The sequence below is a fragment of the Dasypus novemcinctus genome, chromosome 7 (assembly GCF_030445035.2).
Source record: "Dasypus novemcinctus isolate mDasNov1 chromosome 7, mDasNov1.1.hap2, whole genome shotgun sequence".
Taxonomy (NCBI): domain Eukaryota; kingdom Metazoa; phylum Chordata; class Mammalia; order Cingulata; family Dasypodidae; genus Dasypus; species Dasypus novemcinctus.
In genome coordinates, this window is record NC_080679.1 from 37,733,593 (window position 1) to 37,761,180 (window position 27,588).

At 41.8% G+C, this 27,588-nt stretch overlaps 1 protein-coding gene across 1 annotated transcript in view; it reads left to right on the top strand.

Moving 5' to 3' along the window:
• Positions 1-26,587, top strand: part of KLF7 (KLF transcription factor 7) — a 91,251-nt gene extending 64,664 nt beyond the window's left edge. The window contains exons 4-5 of the mRNA XM_023588651.3: positions 13,266-13,389; positions 20,375-26,587. Of these exons, the coding sequence (XP_023444419.1) occupies positions 13,266-13,389; positions 20,375-20,426 (176 nt within the window). The 3' untranslated portion in view covers positions 20,427-26,587. The remainder of the gene's footprint in view (positions 1-13,265; positions 13,390-20,374) is intronic.
• The last annotated feature ends 1,001 nt before the right edge of the window (positions 26,588-27,588 follow it).

Consider the following 27,588-nt stretch of genomic DNA (forward strand, 5'->3'; position numbering starts at 1 on the left):
AGTGACTGGAAAATTGACAACTTGAGAGAGCAGGCACGTATAGGGTCAAATTAACCACACCTTAATATTTCTTGCACCTTTTTTCCTCTCCAAAGTGTAAACTCACATTGCATTGACATTTTCCTTCAGAATACCTTCATTCTTCAGTAGAAGAATGAAAAGAAGGTATTTGGTAGCTGTGAGTTTAGCACAGGCAAGTTAAGGATGTTTGAGGTTAGAGGTATATAAGCTAACAGATGGTGTAGGGGTATATCTACATATGTGGGTGTCAATATGTTTGTGCTGAATTGTTTGCAGCCTTGGGGGGAAGGGGAGGTGGTGTGTGTGTGTTCATATAGATTCCACGAGTGGTTTCAATCACTGTATTTTATTATTCCTTTTCTGGAGCTGTGAAAAGGGGGTATAGGAGAGCCTAGATTATAGAGCTTAAAGGAAGGTTTGGTTCTATGTGTACACAGCTTTAGCCAAGTTAATTGAGGGTCACCTGTATATCTCCAGTATGCTCTGTCTTGAGGATGCTTTGGTGAATAAAGCGTGGCCTTCTCCTTCATAGGGACCATTTTGATTTTGTGGACTACAGCATGTAACTAGATCACTCAAGCAAAATAGTAAGTCTCTTCTAGAGGAATTATGGGAGCAGAGAAGAAAAAGAACCCAACTCTACCAGAGTCCATCTAGTATCACTTCCCAGAGAGGGAAGTCCCAGAGAGTCCCAGAGAGGACTACTCCTTGTAGTCCTAGCACATGGTTTTGCTAGGCTCTAGAGATACAGACAGGCAAAGATGCGGTCCTGATCTCACCGAAATCTTTGATGGGGATAGTTTGACCTCACGGCTCCTCAGGGTCCCCCATCTTATCACCACCCTTTCAGCCCATTCTTTTTTTTTTTTTTTTTTTAAGATTTATTTATTTATTTCTCTCCCCTTCCCCCCGACCCTGGTTGTCTGTTCTCTGTGTCTATTTGCTGTGTCGTCTTTGTCCACTTCTGTTGTTGTCAGCGGCATGGGAATCTGTGTTTCTTTTCGTTGTGTCATCTTGTGTCAGCTCTCTCTGTGTACGGCGCCATTCCTGGGCAGGCTGCACTTTCTTTCGCGCTGGGCGGTTCTCTTTATGGGACACACTCCTTGTGCATGGGGCTCCCCTATGCAGGGGACACCCCTGCATGGCACTGCCCTCCTTGTGCGCATCAGCACTATGCGTGGTCAGCCCATTCTTAAGACTCTGCCTGTAGTCACCCTTCACCTCAGCTAGGACACACTGTCTCTCAGATCTGAGCTGTGGATGTGCTTTAGCTTTTTCTCCCTGAAATGCCCACTGCCTTTGCCCCTGGCATCGTTCAGTTTCAGCAGGCTTATCTCATCTGTGGCTCCTACACCCTGTAGGCTGCTGCGGAGGCGTAGGGGTTCCCTCCTCCACGTGTGCAAGCAGGCGCATTGATCAAAACATGTCAGCCTTGTGTTGTCTGTATGTGCTCCTAGCAGCTTTCCCATCTGTGAACTCCTCTAGTGCAGAGACCCTTTCCTTTTAGCCTTCATCTATGTCATTGCTTAGTACATATTAGAACCCAAGTTAGTGGTTAGTGTTGGCTAAATCCAACTTGTCATACCGCAGAGACTGTATTTTTTTTAAAAGACTTTATTTATTTCTCCCCCCTCTCTCCATTGTCTGCTCTCTGTGTCCATTCACTGTGTGTCCTTCTGTGCCTTCTTGTATTCTCATTAGGCGACTCTGGGAACTGATCCTGGGAACTTCTGGAGTGGGAGAGAGGCAATCATTATCTTGCACCACCTCAGCTCCCTGGTCTGCTGCATCTCCCATTGTCTCTCCTCTGTGTCTCTTTTTGTTGCATCATTTTGCTGTGCCACCTCTGCATGAGCTAACACTCCTGTGTGGCCCAGCACTCCATGCAAGCCAGCACTCTGCGTGGGCCAACTCTCCACACGGGCCAGCTTGCCTTCACCAGGAGGCCCTGAGCATCGAACCCTGGACCTCCTATCTGGTAGACTGGAGCCTAATTGCTTGAGCCACATCTGCTTCCCAGAGACTGTGTTTTGACCAGCAGTGAATGAAACCAGAAGTCTAACTATTTGACTTTGCCTGCTCACCCATGACAGGGGTGAGATGTTCTGGAGATAATGCATATTAAGGTTTATGAATCTAGTAGGCAAAGTGGTAACTCAGCTTTTTTGTACTATCAAATTTCGATTGGCCACTAATGTGTTTGTTAGCAAACATCATATTGAGTGCATTTGGTGTGTCTGAGCCTGTGCTAGACTTTGCGGATGATTAAAAAGATGTAAGTGAAGAAAGCATCTTAGCCCAGGACCTGGACACATAAGATACTTAATTGGTATTTAATGAATTGGAGATATAAGATGTCTCTGCTTTCAATGCACTTTCCATCAGGGTAAGGGATCAAGGCATGAAAAAATAAATATCCACAGGATATGGAGATATAGTCAGTAAGTGGTCAAAGAATAAAAACTCAGACAAGGCTATCGTTTTCTGTGGAGGAGAAATACTTTGGACTGGGGCAACGTGTGGAAGACAGAGCACATTCTCAGTAGAGGACATTGCAGTGAGTGGAAAAGGCTGGGGAGGGCTGCTTAGGGATGTTGGAGAGTGGAGGGTTTGTGTAAGGACTGGTGGGTAAGAAGGATAGAAAAATAGGTGAGATGATATTGTGGACATCTTCTCCTAAGTCTATAGACAGAGTGTGTAGAGTGTCTATCTTAGTTTATAATTTGTCAAAATAAGAAACTAAAATTTTCCTTTACTCATTTCTTAGACTTCACACTTGGGTAAGCTACATATTTGGGTTGATTTCTCTAGTGGGGAGTTGAGTATCTGGGGGAAAAAAATGTTTGTCTTGAAAGAGAGTTACGTAGACATATTTAATGGTTGAAATCTTGACAGACTTCATATTTGCCTTTAACAATCTCCAGGGAACTGGAACCATGTTTATTTCACTTGAAAGGTAGCTGATCCAGGGAGGGCCCATCTTTCTATCATTTGTATGTAAATTATCCCATTTGGGTTTCTTGAGAATTAATGAAGTTGCATTTCTTTTTTTTTTTTTTTAATTTTACTGCAAATTGCCTTATGAAATGTCAATGTGCTTACGCCACTTCTCTACCATCTGCATTTGTATAGTCAAGGAATAACAATGTTAGCATTAACTTAATCAGAACAAATTCAGGATGCCAAAACCAATCATTTTGAGAGCCTCAAAAAGCAGATTATGAGTGGTTTTAGATTTTTCATTCCTATGAGTTCTCCATACAATTCATTGGACCACCTGATATATATATATATATATATATATATATATATATATATATATATATATATATATATCAGAGAGTTGACTTTTTTCTCCTAATAGTAAATGATTCAGGTTTGTATTTTTCAAATTTTAGTTAGCTAAGAAGTAATAGTCAGTGTATTCAGGACAAAAAATTAGGCATCATCAACTAATGTGATGTGTGCCAATTGGTGACTACTGTAGGTCCCTGAGCTGGTGAGAATTTTGTTTTACCTTCTCTCCCCCCATATCTTAATGCACCTCTGTGCTTGTCCCTTTTCCATGATTTCCAGGAGCCCAGTCCTCTCACACAGCCTTCAGGCTACCCAAAGACCTCCCCAGTAGAGTCTCCTGAGAGTCTGTCCTCCTTGTGCTCCAGAATTATTCATTTTCTTACTATCACTTTCCATGCAAGAAAAGTAAATTCCTTGATATACTCACTTGGAGTTGTCCATCTGAGTTGCCAACCTCTGGAATCAACTGGATCTTTAGGGTAAAGGTTATCATTCTCTGTTGGTTTACTTATGAATGGGGCACTTCTCCATTGAGGTATTGTCACTTTCACGGTGGGTTGGTGATGATGCCTTTGGTATAAACCACACTTGAACCGTGTTGTTTGGAAATAAAGTAAACATTTTTCTTTTCATTCTTAAAATTAAATTTTTAAAAGTGGTTCAAAACTTAATGGTTTGACCACTATTGTAGAGAATAGTTTGTGCCAGCATGAGTCCTCTGTGATATGGAATTATGAACTCCCATGTGTCTGTCTTTCCCTTTTGAATGCAGAAACCTAAGATTGGCCCATGAGTTTAAAATTCATTTTTCTTAATAATCAAATTCATATCTAAAGACATCAAACTGAATTGTGGGAACTTGGTTTATAGAGTAATACTTTTTACTAATAAATGGAAGAAATATTCTACAAATTAGTTTCAGATAAATTCACCTCGTGTAGTTGTCATCTCTACAGGAAAAAGATGAGTGTCTTAACAACATTTTTCTTCAAATTTATCATATATCCATCCTTTAACATTATTGTAGCTTTGGTAATTACCAAAATATATTTGAATTTCTAAATTGGCATTATGCTCTCTTTGGATTTATCTTTTAAAAAGTTGATAACAGTAATTTAAAAAGTTAACCTTGGTGCCAGAAAAACATTTTGTTTCACCAAATGGTCATACCCACCCATTTTATAACTTGAGAATATATAGCTTCAGGTATGAGTGCTGAGGTCTAAATTCTTAAGTGAATTTACAATCTTCTGAGAATTATAATAATACCTATCTTAAGAGTTAGATGGCCATAGGAAATGAAAACAATTCAAAGACAGAAATTCCTTTGGGTTTCTTATTGTACTTTCATGGATGATCTCTCTAAATGAGAGGACTATCTGAGCACCTACTGTGTATATGTCAGTGTGCTAAACTCTAAGTGGAGAACAAGATGAATGTGGCTTCTGCCCTCTTGAAGTTTACATCCTAGGGAGGGCAAGGGACCCCATATACCATTAAGTTTCAGGGAAAGCAAGTGGAGAGCAGGAAGAGCTCAGAGAAGGCTCTTTTGAGTCTTTTGGTATAACGGCCCTATTTCTTTAAAGCTCCATGCATTTTCTGCTCTCAGGAGCTTTACACCTGCTGCTTTTTAAATCTGGGAAGCTTTCCTCCCCTGCACCTATTTAACTCCTTCTCCAACAGATCTTGTGTAAACATTGCTTCCACAGCTTCCTGAACCCACACACAGAGATTCTGGAAATGGATTCTGGATACAGAAGGTCTGGGATGGAAAAGAGAAATCTGAGTGTTCAATAAGGGCTTCAGGTGATCCTGATGCAGAAACCACAAGGGGAACCCCAACACAAGGAAGGACTATGGTCTTGTTTGGTGAGATAGTCAGGGCCCAGAGTAAGGTTGATAGGGATGAGAAGAAAAAGAAAGCGGTGGAGATGAGAGCTTCCACAAAGGGGAAAATAACTGGTCTTGGTTACTAAGTCTTTCCTCCCCTTGGCCTTATCACAGTTAACAAATAACTCCAAAAGTTTAAGCTGGATAGTGTTCTACTGCGGGTAAGACATTGGGATGCCAGGGAAGAATGAGCCTTGAAGCTTGAGCATAGAAAATATATTGTAAACCGGTGTTGTCAAAAACAGGAATATATACAATTCACGTGTCATTTTAAATTTTCTAGGAGCCAAATTGAAAAAAGTGAAAAGGAACAGGGAATATTAATTTTTAAATGAATGTTCATAGCATTCATTCATCTTTATTCATAATAGATGAAACCTGAAATCAGCCTAGGTATCTTCAACAGATGAATGGGTTTATTAGTCAGTCAAAGGGGTGCTGATGCAAAGTACCAGAAATTTGTTGACATTTATAAAGGATATTTATTTGGGGTAGAAGTTTACAGTCACAAGACCATAAAGTGTAAGTTACTTCCCTCACCAAATTCTATTGCCACGTATTGGAGCAAAATGTCTGCAAGGATTCAGCCTTCCTCTTCTTCCTAAGGCTCCATGGTCCAGCTCCTTCCTTTCTTAGCTGTTAGAATAAGGCTTGTCCCTCTCCCTGGGGCTCATTTCTCCCCAGGCTGAGCTGCTGTGCTCTCTCCACTAGGTCAGCTGTAAAATGTCAGGTGAATAGCTCATCTCTCTTTCCAGGGCCTCTGCCATGTCTAATGGGGCCTTCTCTCTTTCCTTGTGTATCTGCTTCTCTGTGTATTTACTTCCTGGGGCTCCAGCATCAAAACTCCAACTCTCTCCTCTGCCTTGTCATTTCCCCTGTGAGTCCCTGTCTACCAAAGGGGCAGGGACTCAACATCCTACTGACATGGCCCAATCAAAGCCCTAAGCATAATTTAATCAAGTAAAAGTGAAACCTCTGAAGTTAATACAATCTAATATATCCAGAGGAAGAGACCAGTTTACAAATATAATCCAATATCTATTGTTGGAATTCATAAACAATATCAAACTGTTACAATGGGTAATATTAATCTTTTTTTTGTAATATTAATCTTAATAATATCCTTTACTTAACCCATTATATCCAAAATATGATCATTTCAACATAGAATCGGTATACAATATTATCAATAACATGTATTTTATGTATTTTTTATACTAAGCCTTCCAGATCCCTAGTGTATGGTACATTGAAAGGACATCTTCATCCAAATGCTACATTTTCAAAGGTTCAAGCTAAATGAAGTCCTACCCTAACAAAAAAAGTATAAAATATTTTCTCCACTGCTTCATTTGTTAACTGCAAATGAAAATTAAATCAAATTAATAATTTAATTAAATTAAAAGTTTATTTCCTCAGTCATCTTAGCCCACATTTCAAGTGTTCTCTAGCCATTTGGGGATAAAGTCACAACACTTTCTCACCTCCCTCCATATGCAGAAATAGTTGTACTTCACTGAGGATGTGGTTTCAGTTTTGAATTACAGATTTTAAACAACCATTTTAAGTTGGCGATCTGGGCCAGGAAGAGTTAATCTAACCTAGGCCAGTTATTCTTTGTCAGCTGTTTTAAGAATGAAAAAAAAAGAAAAGAAAAGTGTATGTGGGGGGGTAGATGTTTGCATGCTCTGTGGGGCAGCTGCTGCTTTGTGTCAGTTCAGTAATTCAGTTCCTACCAACTGATAGGTCTTCAGAGTGAGCAAGTAAGGAACGAATGAAAACACCTAACATGGAGCATAGAGAAATGAATAAATATTTTATGTAGCAGTTATTATAAATGCTTTTGCAATTCTGGAAATTCAAGCCCTTTTCTCGTTTTCCATCAATCATCTATCTGATATAAAATCCTTGAAAAAAATATACTACTTAAGCTCCAGCTGAAATCTAAGAGGAACTCTGAGACCATTTTCCAAAGCAGAGTCAATAACTCGGGGTTGTTTTGGTTGCAGCACCTACACCTGGAGAAGAGATTGCTAAGTTATGGGATAATGTTTACTGGTTACTCTTCTCTCCAGTGTTAAGAAAGCTTAGTGACATTTTCTCTCCCTGATGTCTTTATTCCCCAAGTGACTTAAATTCCCTAGTGGTGCTGAGTGTGATGAGAAAGTAACGGACGGGTCTTCGCTGATTTCCTCTGTACATACTCAGTAGCTACATAAACCCATTACAAACTATTCTGCCTCATTTCTATTAGGTTTTTCCATTATTCTTCATCACAGGGTATGACCCCTTGAAATTTAGAAGCCACTTGTTCAGTTCAGAAATCTGGGCACCTTAAGATCCTTGTCTCCTTAGGACTCGAATTAGAAATTGAAATTTGGCAGATCAGCAGATGGATGCACAATTTTTGAGTTAGTGATGTGTATTTTCAAGAGACTTTTAAAAAATGAGTGCAAGATTCTGTCACATATTCATATGTAGTCATGCTACAGTCTGTATCTTAAAGGCAAATTTATAGCATAGTATATTTAATCTATTACTTATGCTTTCCCAAATACATCTTCAGAGAGAACCTTTACAAATAAGTTCCGTAAAATGACGCACTTGGTTTCCCAGAGGAGATGTTGCCCAGGAGACTGTGGTCTCAGGTGCAAGATGAAGGTTGTAGGAGGGTTTTCAGGATACTTCTTTTTTTAGGCTCGAGGAGATAAGGAAGAAGTGGAAGTAATCTTTGATGGTGAAGGAACACTTAATCCATTGTTGAGTCCCACATTATAGTCCCCATCAAACAGTAGTCAGGTTTAAACAAGCAAGCAAATATTTTCTTCTGTAAGCCAGTTCAATACATACAAAGGCAGGGATTGGAAATCACAGAGGCTGTCCTCTCCCTCTGTGTATTTGGATCTTTGTTGCAAATCAGGATGCTTTGTTCATCTAATATATTCAACAGGACTAAGCAGCTCCCCCGTGCCAGGCACTGCTACAGCCTGGTGGTTTTGTAGTGAACAAAATGGATGCCCTCCCAAAGCTTATGTTTTGGTGGGGAGAATCAGACAGGAATCAAATATACAAAAACAATACTAAATCTAATTTCAGAGAGCTTTGAGGAAAAGCAAAGCAGGCCAAAAGGGATGGAGAAGGTGACAGAATCTGCTATTTTAAAAGGTATAGTCAGGGTGGGTCCTTCTGCAGAGAAGACTTTTGAGCAGAGACCTGAGTGAAGTGAAGGAGCAAGAGGTGTGTTCCCAGCAGAGGGAACAGCAAGTGCAAAGGCCAGAGGCAGGTGCACAGGGAGGGCACCCCAGTGGCGGGTGGTGAGGAGGGAGTGGCAGGTGAGACTGAAAAGGCAGCCAGGGGCCCTACACTGTGGAGCCTTGTAGAAAGTTCTGGGAAGTCATTGGATCATTTACTGGTAACTTGTACTTAACCTTTTTTTGGGTTGTCTGGTGAAGCCTCTTGAACCTTTTGCAGAATAATGCTTTTAAGTGCATAAAATACTGGTTGTCAAAGAAACCAATTATATGGGAATGTATAGATTAAAGTTCCCTTTAAGGGGCACAGGCTCTGATTTACATCATTTTCAAAGAGTTGTTCTGACTGCTGTAGGGAGAATTGACTGGAGGAGCTATGAATGGAAATACTGAGGGGACTGAGAGTCCATGCAGTCTCCAGGCATGAGATGGAGGGCTTGGAATAAGGCCGTTCTCATTTATCCTATAGGGCCGTGGTCTCTAAAGTAGGGTTGTGCCAGACAACCTGTTAGAGTGCAAGAAGAAAATTTTATTATTTTCATTTACATTTAATTTACCCTCATTCTTTTTTATTTTTACATTGACTACGTTATGTGGGTTATAGAGTAAGATGTTTGTATATTTATATACTTCCTTAGTAAATCTATGTATTTCGGAGGTGCATGCTCAAAATGTATTTATGAGAAGGTTTTGGTTTTTTTTTTTTAAAGATTTATTTTATTTAATTCCCCCCTCCCCCAGTTGTCTGTTCTCTGTATCTATTTGCTGCGTTTTGTTTCTTTGTCCACTTCTGTTGTCGTCAGCTGCACGGGAAGTGTGGGCGGCGCCATTCCTGGGCAGGCTGCACTTTCTTTCGCGCTGAGCGGCTCTCCTTACGGGGCGCACTCCTTGCGCGAGGGGCTCCCCTACGCGGGGGACACCCCTGCGTGGCGCGGCACTCCTTGCGCTCATCAGCACTGCGCATGGGCCAGCTCCGCACGGGTCAGGGAGGCCCGGGGTTTGAACCGCGGACCTCCCATGTGGTAGACGGACGCCCTAACCACTGGGCCAAGTCCGTTTCCTGGGAAGGTGTTTTGATCAATCAAATTTGATGATTGTGATGGAGGAAGAGTCACTGTAAGAAACTATAAAATGGTTAGTTTAAAACCATTGTGTTTCAGAGGCCATTGTGTGGGAAAATATGTATTCTTGCCATGGTTCAGTTTTGCTAAAGTGTCAGGTATGTTTGTCAAACATCCTTAACTTTCCTTAAGAGTCTCCATATGACTAAATCTATTTAGCCTGATTAGACGTAGATACCTCTGAGGTGGCATGCACCCCCTCAGGGAAACAAATTTCTTGGGGTACTGCCAGGCAGAAAAAGTAGTTCTTTATACACACCCTAAAATTTAGGAAGTTCTGAAGAATGTCCCTTACTTTTAGCACTTTGGGGGTGCAACCAGGCTCTGCATCCATCTTCCCTATGGTTTGGTTTTCTTTCCTGCTCCTTCTGGGCATCAGTCTTAATGTTTTAAGCCTCTCCCATTTGCCTGTCTCAAATAGACCCCTCTGCAACATTTTTGCCCACTCTTCAGAGGTGCAGCAAACTGAATGATTTGCCTGATTACCAGTGCAGGTGCAGGAGAGTGCTGTGCAAGGGTACAACATCTATGCATTTGTTCTGCCCCTCTGATTTCTGAACTCTGGCTGTCTCGGGTGCTGCACCTTCATTTGACTGGGTTCTTTCTTGGTTACTTTTCACTCTATCACTAGTGCTTGTTTGCAGAAATAGCAACTCGTAGGTAAACTAATCAGATACTGGAAGATTCCTTCATGAATCACTAAAATATGACTTTGCTAAGATATCGAGGGCCTGTCCTGGGTGTTATTCTCTGTAGCACCTTGCTGCAAGCAGGAAACAGTGCTGTGTAAGATTCAGAGTCAAGTCAAGACACCTGCAAGTTCTGTCTACAAAGTGACAAAGGAGCCCACGTGTATCTGGCCACATAGCCACTAGAAGGACACAGAAATAACTACTGGATAAGATCGTTGCTTGTGCCAGGAATTAACTAAGCATCTACATCATTTGCTGGGAAATAACTAAATCTTTTTTGTTATTTATCAAAAGAAAACAACGCTAGTAAAAATAAATAACAAGCAAGGGTAGAAGCAAACAGTTTGAAAATGAAAAAAATACCCGAAGACATCTACTTTCATCTCTTCTATTTTCTCTCTGTCCTTCCTGTGCCCTTCAGAAGGTGGTTGCCGTGATGGGAGGGTCAGTTCGATTACACAATTGATTTTGGGGACTGGATGTCTGTTTGTTGCTGTAGAATTTCGAGGGATTTCCTAGGTTACTTGTTGCATTGGGGGTATGTTTTGTCCCCAAGGTTCCTAGGAACTCCCTCTTTACTTGCATTTGAAGGCTTTTTGGGGTGGTGGGTATTTTGAATTTCTGAGGTCCCGGTGCCTTTCATGCCTCATTCTCTCTTTCTCTCTCTCTCTCTGTTCTGGCGCCAGCTTTCCACTTGAACTGACAGAGCCTCGTGGGTGGTCAGTGGGACTCGCTACCAACATGCCTCTGTGAGAAGGCACCTCTTTCTCCAGTCCAGGGCATTTTATTTCCCCATCAGTGTTCCACTAATTCAGAGCAGAATTGAAGCACTACTCAGTTTTTCTGATCCATTCCCTATCAATGTACTGAAAAAAATATTTAAAACTTAAAAAGACTCTCTCTTTTCCAATATTCAGGTTACCCATAGTGATTCCAGACTTGGTTGTCCAGGGCAGTGAGCTCTGAAATTTTTTGATAGCTTGTTAGAACGATTTCATGAGCAGCCCCTGTAAGCACAAGTGGGAGAAAAAGGAAAGGGAGTTCAAATTAATTGAATACTTACTCTGTACCAGGCTCAGGAAACCCATAACTTCTTTAAACCTCGAAATAAATATGGGAAGCTAACAGGTGAGGATGCCAAGACCTTAAGTCTACAGTTAACTCAGGGAGAACCCAGGTGTGCTGACCACAAACTTTAGGTGACACCTCTACTGTGCTAGCTTCTCTTCGGCAGCAGCATCTTTTCTAAAATTTCAGCTTTCAGGATCTAGAAGTGAATTTTTGACAGTGTTCAGTGATTCATTTTTTTCTGGTTTCCCAAACTGAATGGAATTCCTCCTGTGCTTTGAGCCCTCTTCTGTGTCCTCTTGGTTCTCTTGAAAAGAACCACCTCTGTTTCCCGTGCCTCTTCTCTCTGGAACTTACAGAGCAGTGGCGCACTAGGGCACCAATTTAATGAAATCAAACTTTCAGTCATGTTTGGTTTGATCTAGGTGTTACAAATAAAGAATTGTAGATGCTTTGTAGTCTGGTTTAAGGGGAGGAAAAATGTGGATGAGAGAAAATAGGTCAAATATGGTGTCTGGGCAATGTCTCCTTAAGTGCTGCTAAGCGCAGGTTTAGCTGCTGAAAATGGAGAAAAAATAGGGCAGCTGGTTTTATGTTAAAAGCACCTGAACATCCTGAAACTCTGGGTTCATCATTTGGTAGACCCTTACTATGATGGTATTTATAATATTTACCAGTTATGTGGATTTTATATGTGCTCAATACCATCCTAATTAATATGTAATATTTATGTATACATATATGTATATTTGATGTGTATATTAATTTATCCTCTTGAAATCCCTTTGAGGCATACACCATTATTATCTGCTTTAGAGAGAAGAAAAGAGAGGTTTATCAACTTGCCCAAGTTTAGACGTTCAAGAGCAGAATGAGAAGCCGAGCCCAGGAGGTTTGGCTTTGGGGCTCTTGGCCACCATGCAAATCTGCCTCGCGGTTACCGGGCTTAGTAACTCTCAGATTTTAAAGGTTATTTTTCTTCGTAATTAGAACCAGCCCACTCTACAGTTGGAAGGGTAAATATTTGTCACATTTGGTGACGTGCTGGGTTACAAATAGGCCTAGGAAAAAGTCATGTACTTTCTCTTGCATATCCCCCATCTGTATTTTACTGTATGAGAAGGTCACTTCTCACTGGTGCCCCGATTTCCTGCATGCGGGCAGCTTCCTTATGGCGAAAACCTTGCTCTACAAAGTTAACTTGAGCAATCTTTTTATAATAGTGTATGTCTTCCTCTAATATGAATTCTCTAGAGTCACTCAGTTATGGGCTTCCTAAATAGGACTCCGTGACAGTATTTTCTTTTTTTTTTTGACAATATTTTCTTAAATGCCAGGAATCTTTAGACGATTTTTGTTTTACTCCCCTTCCCCGCCTCCTCAAACTGTAGTCCTCGCTCATGACTGTCTGCCCACTTCCATTTACTGGAAGGAACAGTGGTTCTGGGACAACGAGTTGTTGGCCCTGGCAGTCAGCTACCTGGCTACAGTTTGTGGTAGCAGGGAAGTGGAGAGAAGAGACTAAAAAGCCTGAACTGGTAAATTACTGTAGGTTCTGGAGAAAAATAGAATTAGAAGCATTTGTGGTTCAGATGAAAATAGCACATTTCCTTTCTGTTTGGCCAGTGGGAGTCAGAGTCCTCTGGGGATTAGAAAATAAATAAAAATTGATCTCTCACCAGTAGAAAGAAGTAAATGCTCTGACTCTGGGAACTGAAATGACAGCTCCAGATTTGAGGATCTTGCAAAAACACTTTGGAAGGTGAAAAACACAGGAGGCTAAAAAGTTTGAGTCAGGAAATGTAGGCTTTCAAGAATGATTTATACAGCCCCTTTCCCAGCCTGGCCACCAGGCAGCAGAGCCTGAGCAGGTGTGAGGCTGTTCTGTGCCCATTGCTGACCAGCCATTCCATCTCTCCTTGCAGGTGAGAAGCCTTACAAGTGCTCGTGGGAAGGGTGTGAGTGGCGTTTTGCACGAAGCGATGAGCTCACGAGGCACTACAGGAAACACACAGGTGCAAAGCCCTTTAAATGCAACCACTGCGACAGGTAAAGGGTCTTAGAAGCTGCTGGGATGGGGAGGGGAGATGGTGGAGCGGGTTGGAGGGTGGGCTGTACATGTGCCGTTGGATTTGTCATAGCATCTCCCCCAGGATCTCGGTCCTGGGAATGCCTTTTACTTCTCTATTGAGACAATGAGGTTGCCAAGGAGATCAGGGTACCCTCCTGCATGCCAAAGAGCTGAGATGATGCCTCTGTTCAGGTACACAGGTGTTTACTGAACGCTTGCTTGGACCATGGACTGTACCAGACACTGGAATATAAGTATCAATAAGACAGAGTTCTTACCCTCAAGGAGGTAGTTGTGACAGGTAATTTTAATATAAAAAAAAATAATAGGATAGAGAGGGCCGCCTGTCACTGCCTCTTCTGATCTTTTTATTAACATCAATACCACTTTCCCTCACTCTTAATAATATGAAAGAATAGAAGGCTTGTCTGACAAAAGGAAGGGCTAGTTACATGGCTTTTCTCTGAACATTATTAGAAGTGAATTCACTGAAGAGTTCCCATTCTTTTGGGGCTTGGACCATTCTTTCCCCCTTAACACTAGGTACAAAGATGGTGAGGCTTGGAGAACTTGTCCTCTCATTCAATTGCAAACCTTCAGCATCTGATAGGGGCTGAAAGAGCACGTAGCAACAGATACTACCCAAGTAATAGTATCTGACAGCCTTGGCATTATCAACCAATAAACCCCAAAATGGAGACTCTGCAGGCCAAGGTGAAGGCAGGATTAGGTTTAGACATAATCAAATAATGGGCCTGCATCTGAGCTATGTTATCCTTCTAATCCTATTTCTGTGTTTAAAAGGAAGCTTAAGAAAATTAACCATCTTTTTAATGCAATACTAAAGGTCTCGGTTATGATGAGAAAAACGCTTCTAATATGATAAAAGCCCCTGAAAGCCTCAGGGTTCCCCGGCTTGGCCAGCACTCTCAGAATGGCAGGAGGGGGTGTGCAGGATGTCAACAGAGGCCTGGCTCTCGGGGAGGAAATGTGATCGCTTTCCCATCCTGCCCCACCCCCAGCCCTGGTGTCCCCGCACATCCAGCTGGCCAGGCTTCCTCTCCTGTCCTCCTGGAGTAGTGTTTGTTTGGAGAGCAGGAAGGAGTGGCCAAATCTGTTGTGTGGCAGAGTTGGCCTGGTGCTCTGTTGAGATGCTTATAAAAGAGCATTTATGTTTTTCCTCCTTTTTTCCCCTTCTTCCTGAAGAGGCTATTTTCTTCTTATCTTCATTCTTCAGGAACTAAATAAAGACCCATGCCTCTTGGAGCCCCAAGATAATCTCTCAGCCCAGAGCTGAGGAAGTACACTTCACTAGGCTGTTGTTGCTCATTCTCTTGAAGCCCTGTGCCACTGCCCCAGGAGCACAGCTCAGTGTTCTCCTTCCTTCTCATCACCTAGAAGTCCCTGAATCCATGGCTGCATCAATGGCTGATCTACAGGTTATACTTCAGTAAATGTTTCTCTTTCTTGACATTGCCCCTCGACTCCTATCCTAAGCCCTTCTTGTCCACTCCTCTCTAGCCCTGGCTACTAGTAAAGAACATTCCCTGATGTCACCTGGGACAAAGATGAATCCTCTGTGAGTTGTCAAAGTGGGACAGCAGTAGGTACACAGAAAAGTTGCCCACCTCTCATCTCGTGTCTCTGCCTCCATCACATGATGATCTGCTGCATTCCCTGGAGTATTCTGACTTCTGGCTTCCACTGACTTCGCTTCTATTTCCATCTCCAATTTCCTATGCTCATAAGGACTTCAGCTACTTTGGCTTTAGGCCCACCCTCATTCCTTTTGGCCACATGGTAACTAATAACAGCAACTTTCAAAGGTCCTATTTACAAAATGTCTTCATACCCACAGATGGTTGGAACTTGACATGTCTTGTGTGGGAGACATGATTTAATCCCCAATAGCTGGTGAGAATATTTCTTTGAGATTGTGAGCCATGCATTGTCGTTTGCCATAATCCTTGGAAATGGACAGAGAGCTCTTACGGAGCTATAGCCAGAGTTGGTATTTCTCTCTCAAATCATCTAACTTATTGAGGACTTTACCTCCTCCCAGGAGTTTGGTATGTAAAGATAAGATCTGGCTTACAAGGAGAACTATTACAAACCATCTGGGTATTTCAGTGACGGGGATGGCAGAGACAGGTAATTAGTCTTTTGCTTTCTTTTCTTCATCAAACTATACCATGGTTTCTGGAGTTAGAACTTGTACCATCTGCTCAGCAAATTTCTGTGACGTGGGATTTGGGATTGTGAGCTGATCACATTCCTGCCGCGTAGGCCAAGAGTGAGTGCGTTTTCAACAATGTTGGCGATGTGGCTTGCACTCTCGTTAGCCTCTCATGACAGGCGGCACCTTGGGCTTCAAGCGCAGGGATCATACTAAGAATACAGCGGGGCTGGAGGTGGCACAGGGAGTTGGAATGACCCCAGAGCAAATGAAAGGAAAACCTGGAGTGACCAGGGTGTTGGCATTTCTTAGAAGAATTTTACCTCCAGAAACAGAGGCTAGCTGTAGCCCTTGGCAGAGCACTGCATCCTGCTGGCAGTGTGGTATGTCTGAGCACAAGAAACCTGCCTCTCCTCTTGCTGCTTTAAATTTGAATATTCAGTCCACTCTATTTAGAGGCTAAGCTAGGAATTGGGCTAACTTTACTTCAAAGCATGTGTCAAGTCTAACCCATTCTTATTTTGCCCATGAGATAGTAAAAAAATGAGTGTTGAGGGGGCCAAAATAGAAAATTGTTAGATGTCACAGGAAACATGTATTTCTGGCTCTGGAGAAATTAGTGGAACTGGCAACAGTGGACTCACATTCCCATGTGCCTGTAGTTTGTTAGAGCTGAATAGCAATCGCTACTCATTTTTGATGGCCATGTGAGCACTAGTTTCCCACTGTACTACCACTCCCCATAGTCTTCCCTGGGTGATGGCAGACCATAAGTTGCCAAAGATCGTCACGCTCACTCTATTGTTTCCTCTTTCAGAAGAGCAATAATTCTTCATACCCTGGCCTTATGAAAAGTAGAAACAGACAGTCCAAGAATGCTGTATGTTTCTTATGTTTGGCCATTTCACTCCTTTATTTGACTTGCCCTAGCAGCTGGGTTTTGTGACCGCTGGCTTCAGGCCTGCATTGGGTGACAAGCAGAAAAAGACGCTATGCTATTTCCTAACCATCGGATGGAATTGTGCAGCCCACTGAGTGCCCAGTCGCTAGAGGGATCTTGCCATAGGGCAGGAGGCTGCTGATGTTGGCAAACAGGGCTTGTTTCTGATGCTGGTAATATGCAGGCCATTGTTCCACCAACTCAGCAGTTTAGGGGAAAGGGAGGCATTTTGATCTTTAAGTCAGCCTACTTGTGTATAGTAAGAAATGCCAGCCAGCATCTAGCCTTTTGGTCCCCTGGAGGGCTGCTGTTGTCTTTGGCAGCCGCGTGCTTTATACCCATGTGACTTTAATGTGCTTTTTTCCTAAGCGAGGCAAGTGACTGTGGGGGTGTGCCTAGTTCTCTGTGATCCTCCAATTTTCAATCATGAAGAACCTTCTTATTTAAGGTTGTCTGGCTGCTCTATAGTTATAAATACCCTCTGGGGGTATATTACCCTTAGAATTATTTGAATCTGCATTTCTAGATGCTGAGTTTATCTGTTACCTTTTAGTGTTCCTATGTGGAGCTCTGTAAGTATAAATTAATAAATATAAATTAATCATGACTGAATATTTTGCCACTATATTGAATTTAAATAAAAACCTCAATGGTGAAGGATATGGTCTCATTCTAAGCATCATCTACTCCCTAGAATTGGAACAAATAATGATGCTAGTTTGATTCAGCAGGGGTGCAATTATATTTCATTCTGTGTTAAAGATTTGATTTGTTTTTTTTCACTTTTCTTTTTTCCTGAAAGAATTTGAAGGGTAAAGGCAGATGCTTGTGTATCTATTGCCAGGCACCTCATACAGAGTAGGCAATCAGAAAAGGCAGACTAAAAATCTGGAACCCACACATTTCTGAGTGGCCATGCAAAATGAAGTCCTGTGCAAAGAAGGCTATTTTGCTGTTAAGTTCCCCTTTCATGAAAAGGAAAGGGTTTTTGTCCACTTCTAGGGCCTCGACTTTACTTCTCACTGGTTGTAATTGCCCAGGTCCTGCCAGCTTACATGCTTTGTTTCCTATTGGTTGCCAGGACAAATCACCACAAATTTAGTGGCTTAAAACAACACAAATTTATTATATTACTGTTCAGTAGGGGATTCTAGGGGAGAAACTTTCCTTGCCTTTTCCAGCTTCTAGAGGTTGCCTGTATTCCTTGGTTTGTGGTTCCTTTCTCCATCTTCAGAGCCAGCAGCTTCAGGACGAGTCCTCATGCTGCCGCTTCTCTGAGTCTCTCCCTTTCAAGTCCTCTTCCATTTTTAAGGACCTTTGTCATTGTACTGGGCCCACTTGGACAATCCAGGCTTATCTCCCTATTTGAAGGTCAGCTGCTTAGCAACCTTAATTCCTTTTTGCCATGGAGCCTAACTCAGTCACAGGTTCTGGGGGTTAAGATGTGGACATTTTGGGGGGGCTGTCATTCTGCCTTCTACAACCCACTTAAGTTGACAACTCAGCTCTCCTTTCTTTTCAGCCTAAAAATCGTATGTGACTGAGCACATAGACTCTGGAGTCAGACTCCCTGGGTTCAGATCTTGGCTTTGCCTTCCTGTTGACTGTCTCATCTGGTAGTGGGGCTAAGAATGGAATCTTCTTTATGGGGTTCTTGTAAGGAAAAAAGAATATAAAAGAAAAAACTACAAGAAAGACCTTCCCAATTGGGATCTTTTTCTAGACTGTTAGGATGAAGGAAGGAGGGAGAGGAGAAGGGAGGGGGGTGGAAATAGGGACACAGGGAAAGAGAACAGGCAACGGGCAATAGGATCTGTGTCCTGAAGGCAGGACAGAATTGTGCAAGTTATATATTACATTCCCTGCAGGCTTTTTCTGTGTTCAAGGGCCACAAGTACTTACTTTTAAAGATATTTTATCACTGTTTTATAGCAAATCAAAACCTCTTTAGAGGAACTCTCAGGGATTATCTAAAGATCTTGGTTATAGCAAATTAAGATCTGAAATAAGTGGGTGTAATTAGAATTGCTGTTATTCACCGTGTTATTGGATTAGATTGTACTCTGCTGTTCCTTTCCCACTCTTAGGTGCTTTTCATTTTACCTTTGTTCCGTTTTACTATATTTCCCTGAATGTGTACCTCCTTTAGAAAGGCACACAAAGAAGGGTGTGGAGAATGTTGGGGTCCAGGAAAAGGGTGGGCTGTTTGTTTGTTTTAAGAAAAAACAAGCCCAGGGAAATCTTACACTGAACACGAAACCTTGCTGGCGTGAACAGGACAGCTTGCTAATATCCTAACAAGAGTTTTGGATGGTAGGGGTGTCTCAGACCTCAGCAGAGCCCAAAAGCTTTCTCATAGGTAGGAGAATAGCCAGATTTAAGAGAAGGATCCCAAGGGAAAGCACCCACCAACAACCACTAAGAATGACTCCTGGAATTTTAGCTACTACCTTAGATTGCAGACTGTGGGGACCTAGACTTGTTCACTCAGTTGTAAGATACAGAAATTTGCGTCAGGCTGGGGTCTTAGCTTCAAAGGGGATTTGTTAGCTCAAGTTACTAAGAACAGAATTCTATTTGTCTTTAGGCTTGGCTAGATCCAGGTTCTCAGGTGCTGTCCCCAAGACTCTTTCTCTCTTTTTCTATCCTCTGGCTCTGCTTTTTCTCTGCTGACTTCATTCTCAAGCAGGCTCTTTCCTAATCGGCAATATGGACACCAGCAGCTCCAGATTACATTTTGGCAGTTTAGCAGCCCCCATAGAAAGAGAGCTTCTGTTTTCCAAGAGTTTCATCAAATGCCCCAGGATGGCCCTCATCGGCCCTTCTGGGTCCTATGACTGTCCCTTAGCAGATCACTATGTCCACAAATTCAGCCCCATACAGCTGAGAACCCAGGAGGGTTGCTACCTAAGAGAAACCAAACTTGCAGGGCCAGAGGAAAGAGGAAGGATTGGAGACAACCACTGCCTCTCCTCTGAGGCTGAGGAGGACACTCAGGGTCCCTGGGTACCAGGGAACAGTTCAAAAGAATGGGCAGATCCAACAGATCTGCCTGGATCCTAATCCAAGTGTTTCACTTACTGACCTCAGCCTTGATTTCCTAACCATAAAGGTGAGGGGGGGTGTGTTAAATACTCAAATAGTTACCATGGAGGATGTTATTGTGGTAATAATGGGGAAGCACCTGGAACAGTGCCTGCAGATTATAACATACCTAATAAACATGAGCTTCCTTATCCATTCATTTTCTTGTCTAGAATATAGAATATTGTGTAGGCCCATAGGTTTCACAGCCACATTTCTGGATTTTCACTGTAAAGCTCAGGACTAGAACCTGGGTATTGAAATTTCAGGATTCCACTATTCAGTGATACAGGCTAGTTATTCTTCACCATAGTTATAGTATACAGGCATGGCACATGTTGTTTCTAAAGCACTTTCATATTCTTCTCTTCTTTAACAATGGCAACTGTGATAATATTAGTTAACATTGACTAAGAGCTTACCATATGTCAGACAATATTCGAAAGTCTTTACATGGATCATCCCATTTAATCCTCATCACCAACCTAGGAGCTAAGTGCTTTAATTATCCCCATTTTACTGGGAAGGAATTAAGGCACAGAGGGGTAAAAGTGCTCCAAATCACACAGCTATAGGAAGAGCTGGGATTTGAAGCCAGGCAGCCTAAGGCCAAGCTGACCTTCCCAGCACTCTGATTCTGCTTCTCAGAACCTGTGGACTGACTGTCTTCAAAGTAGGCTTAGTCATTTTCTAAGGGATGATGGAAGTTGAGCTCTTTTACCTGAACCTCTCTAATATCCTTGTTGTTGTTTATATTTCCTAGGTGTTTTTCCAGGTCTGACCACCTTGCCCTCCATATGAAGAGACATATCTAAAAGTCCTAAAGGCCAGAATTGCCATGGCATCGGCTGTTGTCTGAAGGAAATGCCGTGAGGCAGGGGGCTGGACTTCAGGCGGGGTCCCATTGCCTCGCAGAAGAAAGTTCTCACTTATAAACCTCTGTGTACACACACACACACACACACACTCTCTCACATGCAGCCACACGTACATGCTGTCATGCACTCAACTCTATTTAAAATATATACGTCTATTCTTTATGCCTTGCCCTAGCCAGATGGTAGAAGATGAAGAAGAAGGAAACCAGGTGAACTCAGCAAGGCAGACTGGCTGCTTACTTCAGCACTATTGGAATTATTTCCTGCTGTTGCCAATGGAAATCAGAGAAAATGGATGCGACGTCTCTGCAGGTGGACGGCAGTAAGAGGGGCTTATTTAACTTGCTTCTCAGTGCAACTTGATAGGAGAATACCACGTCTTAAAGTTGCATACGTGTAGCACTAATGTTTCTTTTTAAATAGTTGGGGGAAAATGACCTAGAAAACCAAATTGCAGTTTGGTAGCCAAAATTGACTCATGGTTTATTTGTCCTTTGTGTGTGAAAAGTCCTACTATTCCGTGCGTCAGACTTCCTCACAGAACTCTTGATTGGTTTTGGTTCTTAGCACTATTGAGATCTTTCAAGTCGATACCAACGGCCTTAGCGGCGGCAGACTCTGGAATGACACCTTACACCTTTCTGGCCTGCATTTCTCTAGACTTCACTCTCAAGGGAGGAGTTTTCTTTTCTTACGTTTTGACTCTTGCACACCATATGCACTAGGGATTCTGGAAACTTCTAGCATGACTGCAAAGTGGCCAAGAGAATAAAGTCCTTGATGATAAATCACAGTATATCCCTTGAGCCTCACCTTATTGCCAGTGCTAGATTTTTTCTTTTTAATCTCTCTGTTTTTGCTAATGGAAACTTGAAAAGCTTATTTGGAAGCTTAAATGTTTTATCTTTTCTCCATGGACTAAACCTCTCCAGGACTATCTCGGCACCTGGATGTCCAGCTCTCGAAGCAGCCAATCAGATGGGACATCACAGTTCTCTCATCCTCCTTGAGGCACGATGACCTCAGCTCGTAGTGATCAACCACTGTGTTGTGTGTCGTTGCTACCCTATAACCAGTTACCGCATAGATGCCGCTAGTCTCAAAGGGCAGCTGTGTATTTAACCTAACTTTGGGTTATGACCTGACAAAAAGCCAAAAATATCACTCTTTCCAGGAGTGGGGAAAACTGAGGATGCCTCCCAAGTCTAGTGGCTTCACAAAACATCATCCTACCTTCCTCTCTCATGCCCACTGAGCTCACATTACCCCACTTGTTAAAATATACTTTTCCAAATGCCATTGTGGGAATGAAGGGTTGACATTTAAGGAAAGGGTGGAGGCACCTCTCTTGTGGCATGTCGAAAGGAGAGACAAATTTTAATTTTTTTGGCTAGGCCCACCATGACTCGTGACCTAGAACAGCCAGGTTCAACAGAGGCCTCACGTTTACTCGGCAAACTGACTTCAAGGGGGTTGACATTCCTCACTTTCAATCCCCCCACACACACCCAGTATCTATATCTATCTACCCCCATTCTTAGCTAGCTGGCACTGGCCTCAACTCCAAAGACTGCCTTTAGGACCATTAAATGGCCTATGCAAGCAAGCGGGGTGGTTATTAGGACAGATTGTATATTTTGTATATTCTGGGACCATCCCTTCGAGATATGTCTAAAAAACAAAATGGCATTTGGTCCACACACGGTTGCTGCTCCTCCTTACCAGCTGGCTCCCCTCCTGCCCTCCTTTGACTGTTTGACTCATTGACTGTTAAAATGCCACCCCATACATATTTGGGATGCAAAAGTGAAGTCTTTCAAAGGAAATAATAATATAAGAAACACAAACACTTATATGACAGAAACCTTCAAGATCCTTGGCATTTTGTTTGTCAGCTTTCTGCAACCTCTGAGTTCACTGAATTGTTGAAACTACTCGTCTAAGGGTAAAGGAGCCTCTTTATCACAAATGCTGTAGCTGCCAATTGGACACTTAGGGCATTTTGTGGTCTGGCCCTTAGAATTTTCTTTCTTTTTTTTAACTTTTGTTTTTTCAATTTAGACCAAAAAATATATATAAAAAAACTAAAAAAAGAAAACTACCAATAACAAAAAATCTAAAATACATTCACACAAAATCTGCCCATTTGCCGGAGGAAATTCTGTACATGTTAGTTGGAGGGTATTGAAAAAATCAATTTTATTCCAAAGATTTAAAACTAGACATGACCTAGAAACCATTTCTGGAGCACTGCTAGCTGACAATCTTGTAGTTCTCTACTGCATTTGAGTGCATTTTGTGGCCAGTCCATCAGGGCATACCATGGAATTATATTTGAATGTGTGGCGCATCCTTTCTGGATGAAGGATGTGTAAAGGACCTTGAACCTCAGCTGTGTTAAACTGTAGAGCCTCCAGTCAGTGCACTAGATGAAACTTTAGACACCCTAGGTTTTGTTGGTTTCTTTATTTTCCTTTCTCCAGCAGCTTCCAGCACGAATGCACGTACTCACCAGTGATGGCTTTAGCTGTGGCTGTCAAGATTTGCAAATGTTCTCTCCCAAGCTGGAGCTGCTCTCAAAATGCTATTATTAAGGGTTTATAATACTTAATTTAATTTTTGAACTGCCCAATACAAGGCTCTATTAAAAAGAAAGTTAAAAAAAAAAAAAAAGAATGCAAAAGAGTAATCATTGCTTGTTTGCTCCCTGTTGTCATTTATGGTCTTGACAAGATCTCATTTGAATGTGGCAGAACAAAGGTCCTTTGGTCCTCATCAGTGTCGGAAATGTTTAGTAATTTCTTTTGTATCAGTGAGGTCCTTTGTAATCTGCTCCTGACCTTTCTCAGAGCAGGGCTCCCTGAAACACCATGGTGGTGCTTGCTTGCTTCAGAGTCATTTGCTGACTATGGAACTTGGCCTGAGAATTTGGTGGGTGCTAAGTATGTGGCTTTGAAACTGTTTTTCTCTAGCCCAGATTGACCCCTGTGACCTATAACCAGTCCTAACTGTGGGAGGACAGGGGTAACCCCATCATTTGGGAAGAGGATCTGTGATAAAATATAAATCTTCTCTGAGATGGCAAAGATGGTTGTCAGAGCCTGCTAGAGTCACCAGGGCTTTCAAAGAAATAACCGGAGGAAACTTTGCTCTGCCAAGGACTGGTTATTTAAAACAGTGCTTTCATGGACATTTGAAATTTATTAAGCCCCTTTCTCATTGAAATTGTTGCCTCCTAACATTCCAGGGGATCCCAAATTTGAAAGGAAAAACCTGGCATGGTGTTTCTTGTAGTTGTCCTTTCAAGCACGCTTTATTCCAGGGTTAAGAGTTTGATGTGTAGAAAAGAGTGTTTCTAAGCCATTGATAATTTTCTTTATTTCAAGTTATACTTCTTTCTCCTACCACATGGCTGTAAGTCAAAGACACAGAAACCTGAAATTATTATGCTGCTCCTAACTACTGGCCTCCTGCCCCACTAACATGTAATGCCTGGTGGTGATGAGTGGTGATGAGTATTATGTCCATAAAATTAGATGCTTGGATTCCATGACAAAGCTGCATTTTTTAAAATGGTCGAGACCCCAAAATGAACTTCATGTTGACCATTTTCTTCTCCTTCCTATGTGCTCTCCCTTGCAAAGCCCTTCAGATGTCCCTTCTCTCGATGCCATCTCCTCCCCTTCTCCACCTCCTGTGCCCTCTTTACATCTCTGATTGCCTGATTATAACAGGGTAAAAAAGACAGCCAACCTCATGCATGATTAGCAGAACTGATTCCTATTTTTCAAAAAATCTTCTTTGAGTCTGGAAGCCAAAGAAGATTTTTTAAGGACTTTCATTTTGAATAAACGTGCAGATGATCCATGTCTATTTCCATCAAAGGGGAAGTAAATGGGACTTTCATGGTAGCCCATTCAATACATTCAGAACCTTCTGCCTAGAGCCCCCATTCCCAGATTCATTGGCAAAGCCAAAAGAAGCAAACTCAAATGGCAAGAATGGAAAAACCTGGTGATTAGTTTTAATGGTTCAAAATTAATTCCTCTGGGGAAGTCACTTCATAAAAGGTAAAATGCATTGGGGAAGTGTATTTGTCCTCTCTTTTGCATGAGTTGGTTTTGGGAGAAGGAAGAAGGTAGGGAAAGTCAGAGAGATGCAACACATCTCAACTATAAAAATCAAATTCGTTGTTTCTTCCTCCCTCCCTCTCTCCCTCCCTCTCTCCTTCCTTTCCTTCTTCCCTTCCTTTTAAAAAATTCTTACAAGGCCAGATTTTCTGGCTATAATTTTGCACCCAGGTCCTTGCCAAAGTGAAAAGTCAGTAGCAGAACTTAATTAAAATGCACTTGTGGAAGCTTTCCCTTGCATTTCCTGGAAGTGACTTCCCAGAGCAGGGGTGGGAGCTGAAGGAGAGAACTCGCATTCTGGGTGTCTAGATTTAATTGGTAAACATGGTAATACCTAGTTTGAAAACTAGAGGGGCTGGCATGAGTATACGTCGATGCCTCTTTGATGGCCTACTTTCCTCAATGAGGATCTTTGGGAACACTTGAGCTGGAACAACAAAAATGTGTCAAAGGAAGCAAAAGTTACTTGTAAATAATGTGACATCCATGACTAACTGCCTGAGGCTTCAGGGTTTTCTCTTGCTTTTAACACTCTTTTAAATCTCCTCTGTTGGTTCCTGATAAATCCCTGAAAAGTAGGGGTGGATGGGGAAGCTGCAATTAACTTTATGTGCATCCTTCCAATATAGTACTGTATTCTTCAGATGTTTTGCACCTACTTTTAGTCCTCGGGAAACAGGTATCAAAAATGGAGAGAGAAATCCTAGGCTGTCACTTCACAAATATCTCAAACAAGATACTTTTTTCAAACAGGGCTCCCTCTCAGTGGCATGAGGGGATGGTTGATACGTTCTTTGTTGGGGACTGTTTATACAATTTTTCTCAACTGTGAGCTTTGGAATCGTAAATTGCTTTGACTCCAGCTTGTCTACTGCCATAAAATGGACCCATGTCAGAATAATGAGGGTGGTATGTGCACACCAGACATGTGTGCATATGTACCTATTGTACCTTCGCAGAAGGAAATCAGTTTGGCTACTGACATTTTCGAGGAGTAGCCACCAGTGCCTAATCTCTTTTGGGGGGGATGGATGCTTATAATTGCCAGTATAGTGAAACCACACTGGGAGTTCCACATAAAGGGGAGGGGCTAAGGGTGGGGAGAGGGGACATTTTATTTCTATGCCTTTGGCCTGGAGGCAGGATGAGTTCTGCAAATCTAGGTCCTGAAAGGCTTCTGGGCTCAATGGCTGGTCCTCAAAAATTTTTTTTTTCTTCCCAGCATGCATTTTCTATTTAAACCCAGACAATTTAATTTCCTTATCATTCACTTCTGCTTCATTCCAGGGAGGAAAAATACACCTGTTTTGGCCAAGAACTCCTTTCTAACACAGAGGCAAAAATAAATATTTAAGGTTTTTGAAGCCTCCCCTTTCCACAAAACCCCTGAACTCCTCTTCCCTTGTCACTCCCTGGCCCCCCCCCCAAAAAAAACCTCCTTCATCCTAGCCATCACTTTTCTTTCAAGTCTCTACTATCCTCTTAACAGTTGCTCGAAGAAATTTATTTTTGCACTATACATTTTCTTTTTGCCAGATGTGTCTAACAAGTGTGTCTGGAGAGACCTGCTCCCAGCCCCCTCCCTCCCCCTTCCCCCGGTCACATTCTCTCAGGCCTTCTCTGGTATTTATAATATATCACAGAAGTACCCAGTCTTATAGCCCTTGGTTATGCCTTTTTTTGACATTTTATTTTTTTTAAGCTTTTTATATATATATATATAAATATATTACTTTGTCAAGTTTTTTTGCTGTACAAAAGTCTTAAGATTTAAAACTATTATTTGTATTATATGATGGTGGTATGTTAATGTTACAAAATTATTAATGAAGAAAAAATTTATTTTTGTTACTGGTCTGTTTCATAATTCTTTTTTAAATTGGTATATTGTAAGATATCTATGCAAAAAATGTTATGTGACGCATTTTTATTTAAGAATGTAATATGTGTAATAAACAGTAGAATGTGTTTGGCCTTGGAATGCCTTACTATATTTCTCCTTAGGTTATTTCATTGGGGGAGAAAACCCTCCAAGAGACAAATGGGTGTTTATATACCTCATAAGACTCTTACTTCTCAGAGAGAGAAAGAAAGAAAAAGCAAATGGTTGTATAGAGTCATTTTCTCTGGAAGGTTGTTGTTTGTGTATGTATGTGTGTGTGAATGTGTGTGTTTTATGATTTAATGAGGCAGTTCAGTGCCCAAATAAGAAGGGATGCTGAAGGTAGTTTATATCTTGGGAAGGGGGAGTATGGGGAGGAAGCAAATGGGCAGAGGTTATGACAAGCAGTATTTTAGAATGAGGTGGATTATGGAATGTTATTTGTTTAGGGGGTAAGGAGAGACTTATTGAAAGCAGTTTATTTGATGAGAAAAAGCAGCAGTTGTCTCTGGGATGGTGTTAGATAGCATATTTGGAAGGGATAACTTGAGGCAGTGTGTGGCAGAGGAAAGAAGAGGAAAAGTAAGAGGGAGTCATTTAGGTGGGAGGTGGGATGGTTGATTTTTACGAAGTGGAAGGAGATGGCTAGTTGTGCATTCTACAAAAAGGAGATGCAAAGATAAGTAGTCTCAGCCACCCAGAAAAGAGATGAAAAGCCCAGGGAATCTCAAAACTGAAAACAACGCTCCTTAAATCTTCTCTTCCATACAGGACTTCCAGGAAAGAATATTAAAGTAAGGAGGAAGATAGAGAATCCAACCGGTATTATTATCCAGCATTCCTTGCCAGTGAGTCCCCAAGAAAAGTGGTACCATTAACTAGAAACAATGACAAAACATTTGTCACTTATGTGGGATAGAGTACTGTTGAAGCTTTATTTTTACACTTTGGGCTAATGAAAGCAGCTACAATGGTGAATAATTTCTATCCTTAAATGACTCTGACAAGAGATTTTTCAAAACAGAATTCACATTAAAAATCATGGCTGCAGTGGCTGAATTTGCTACATTGGGACAGAAATTGCTGT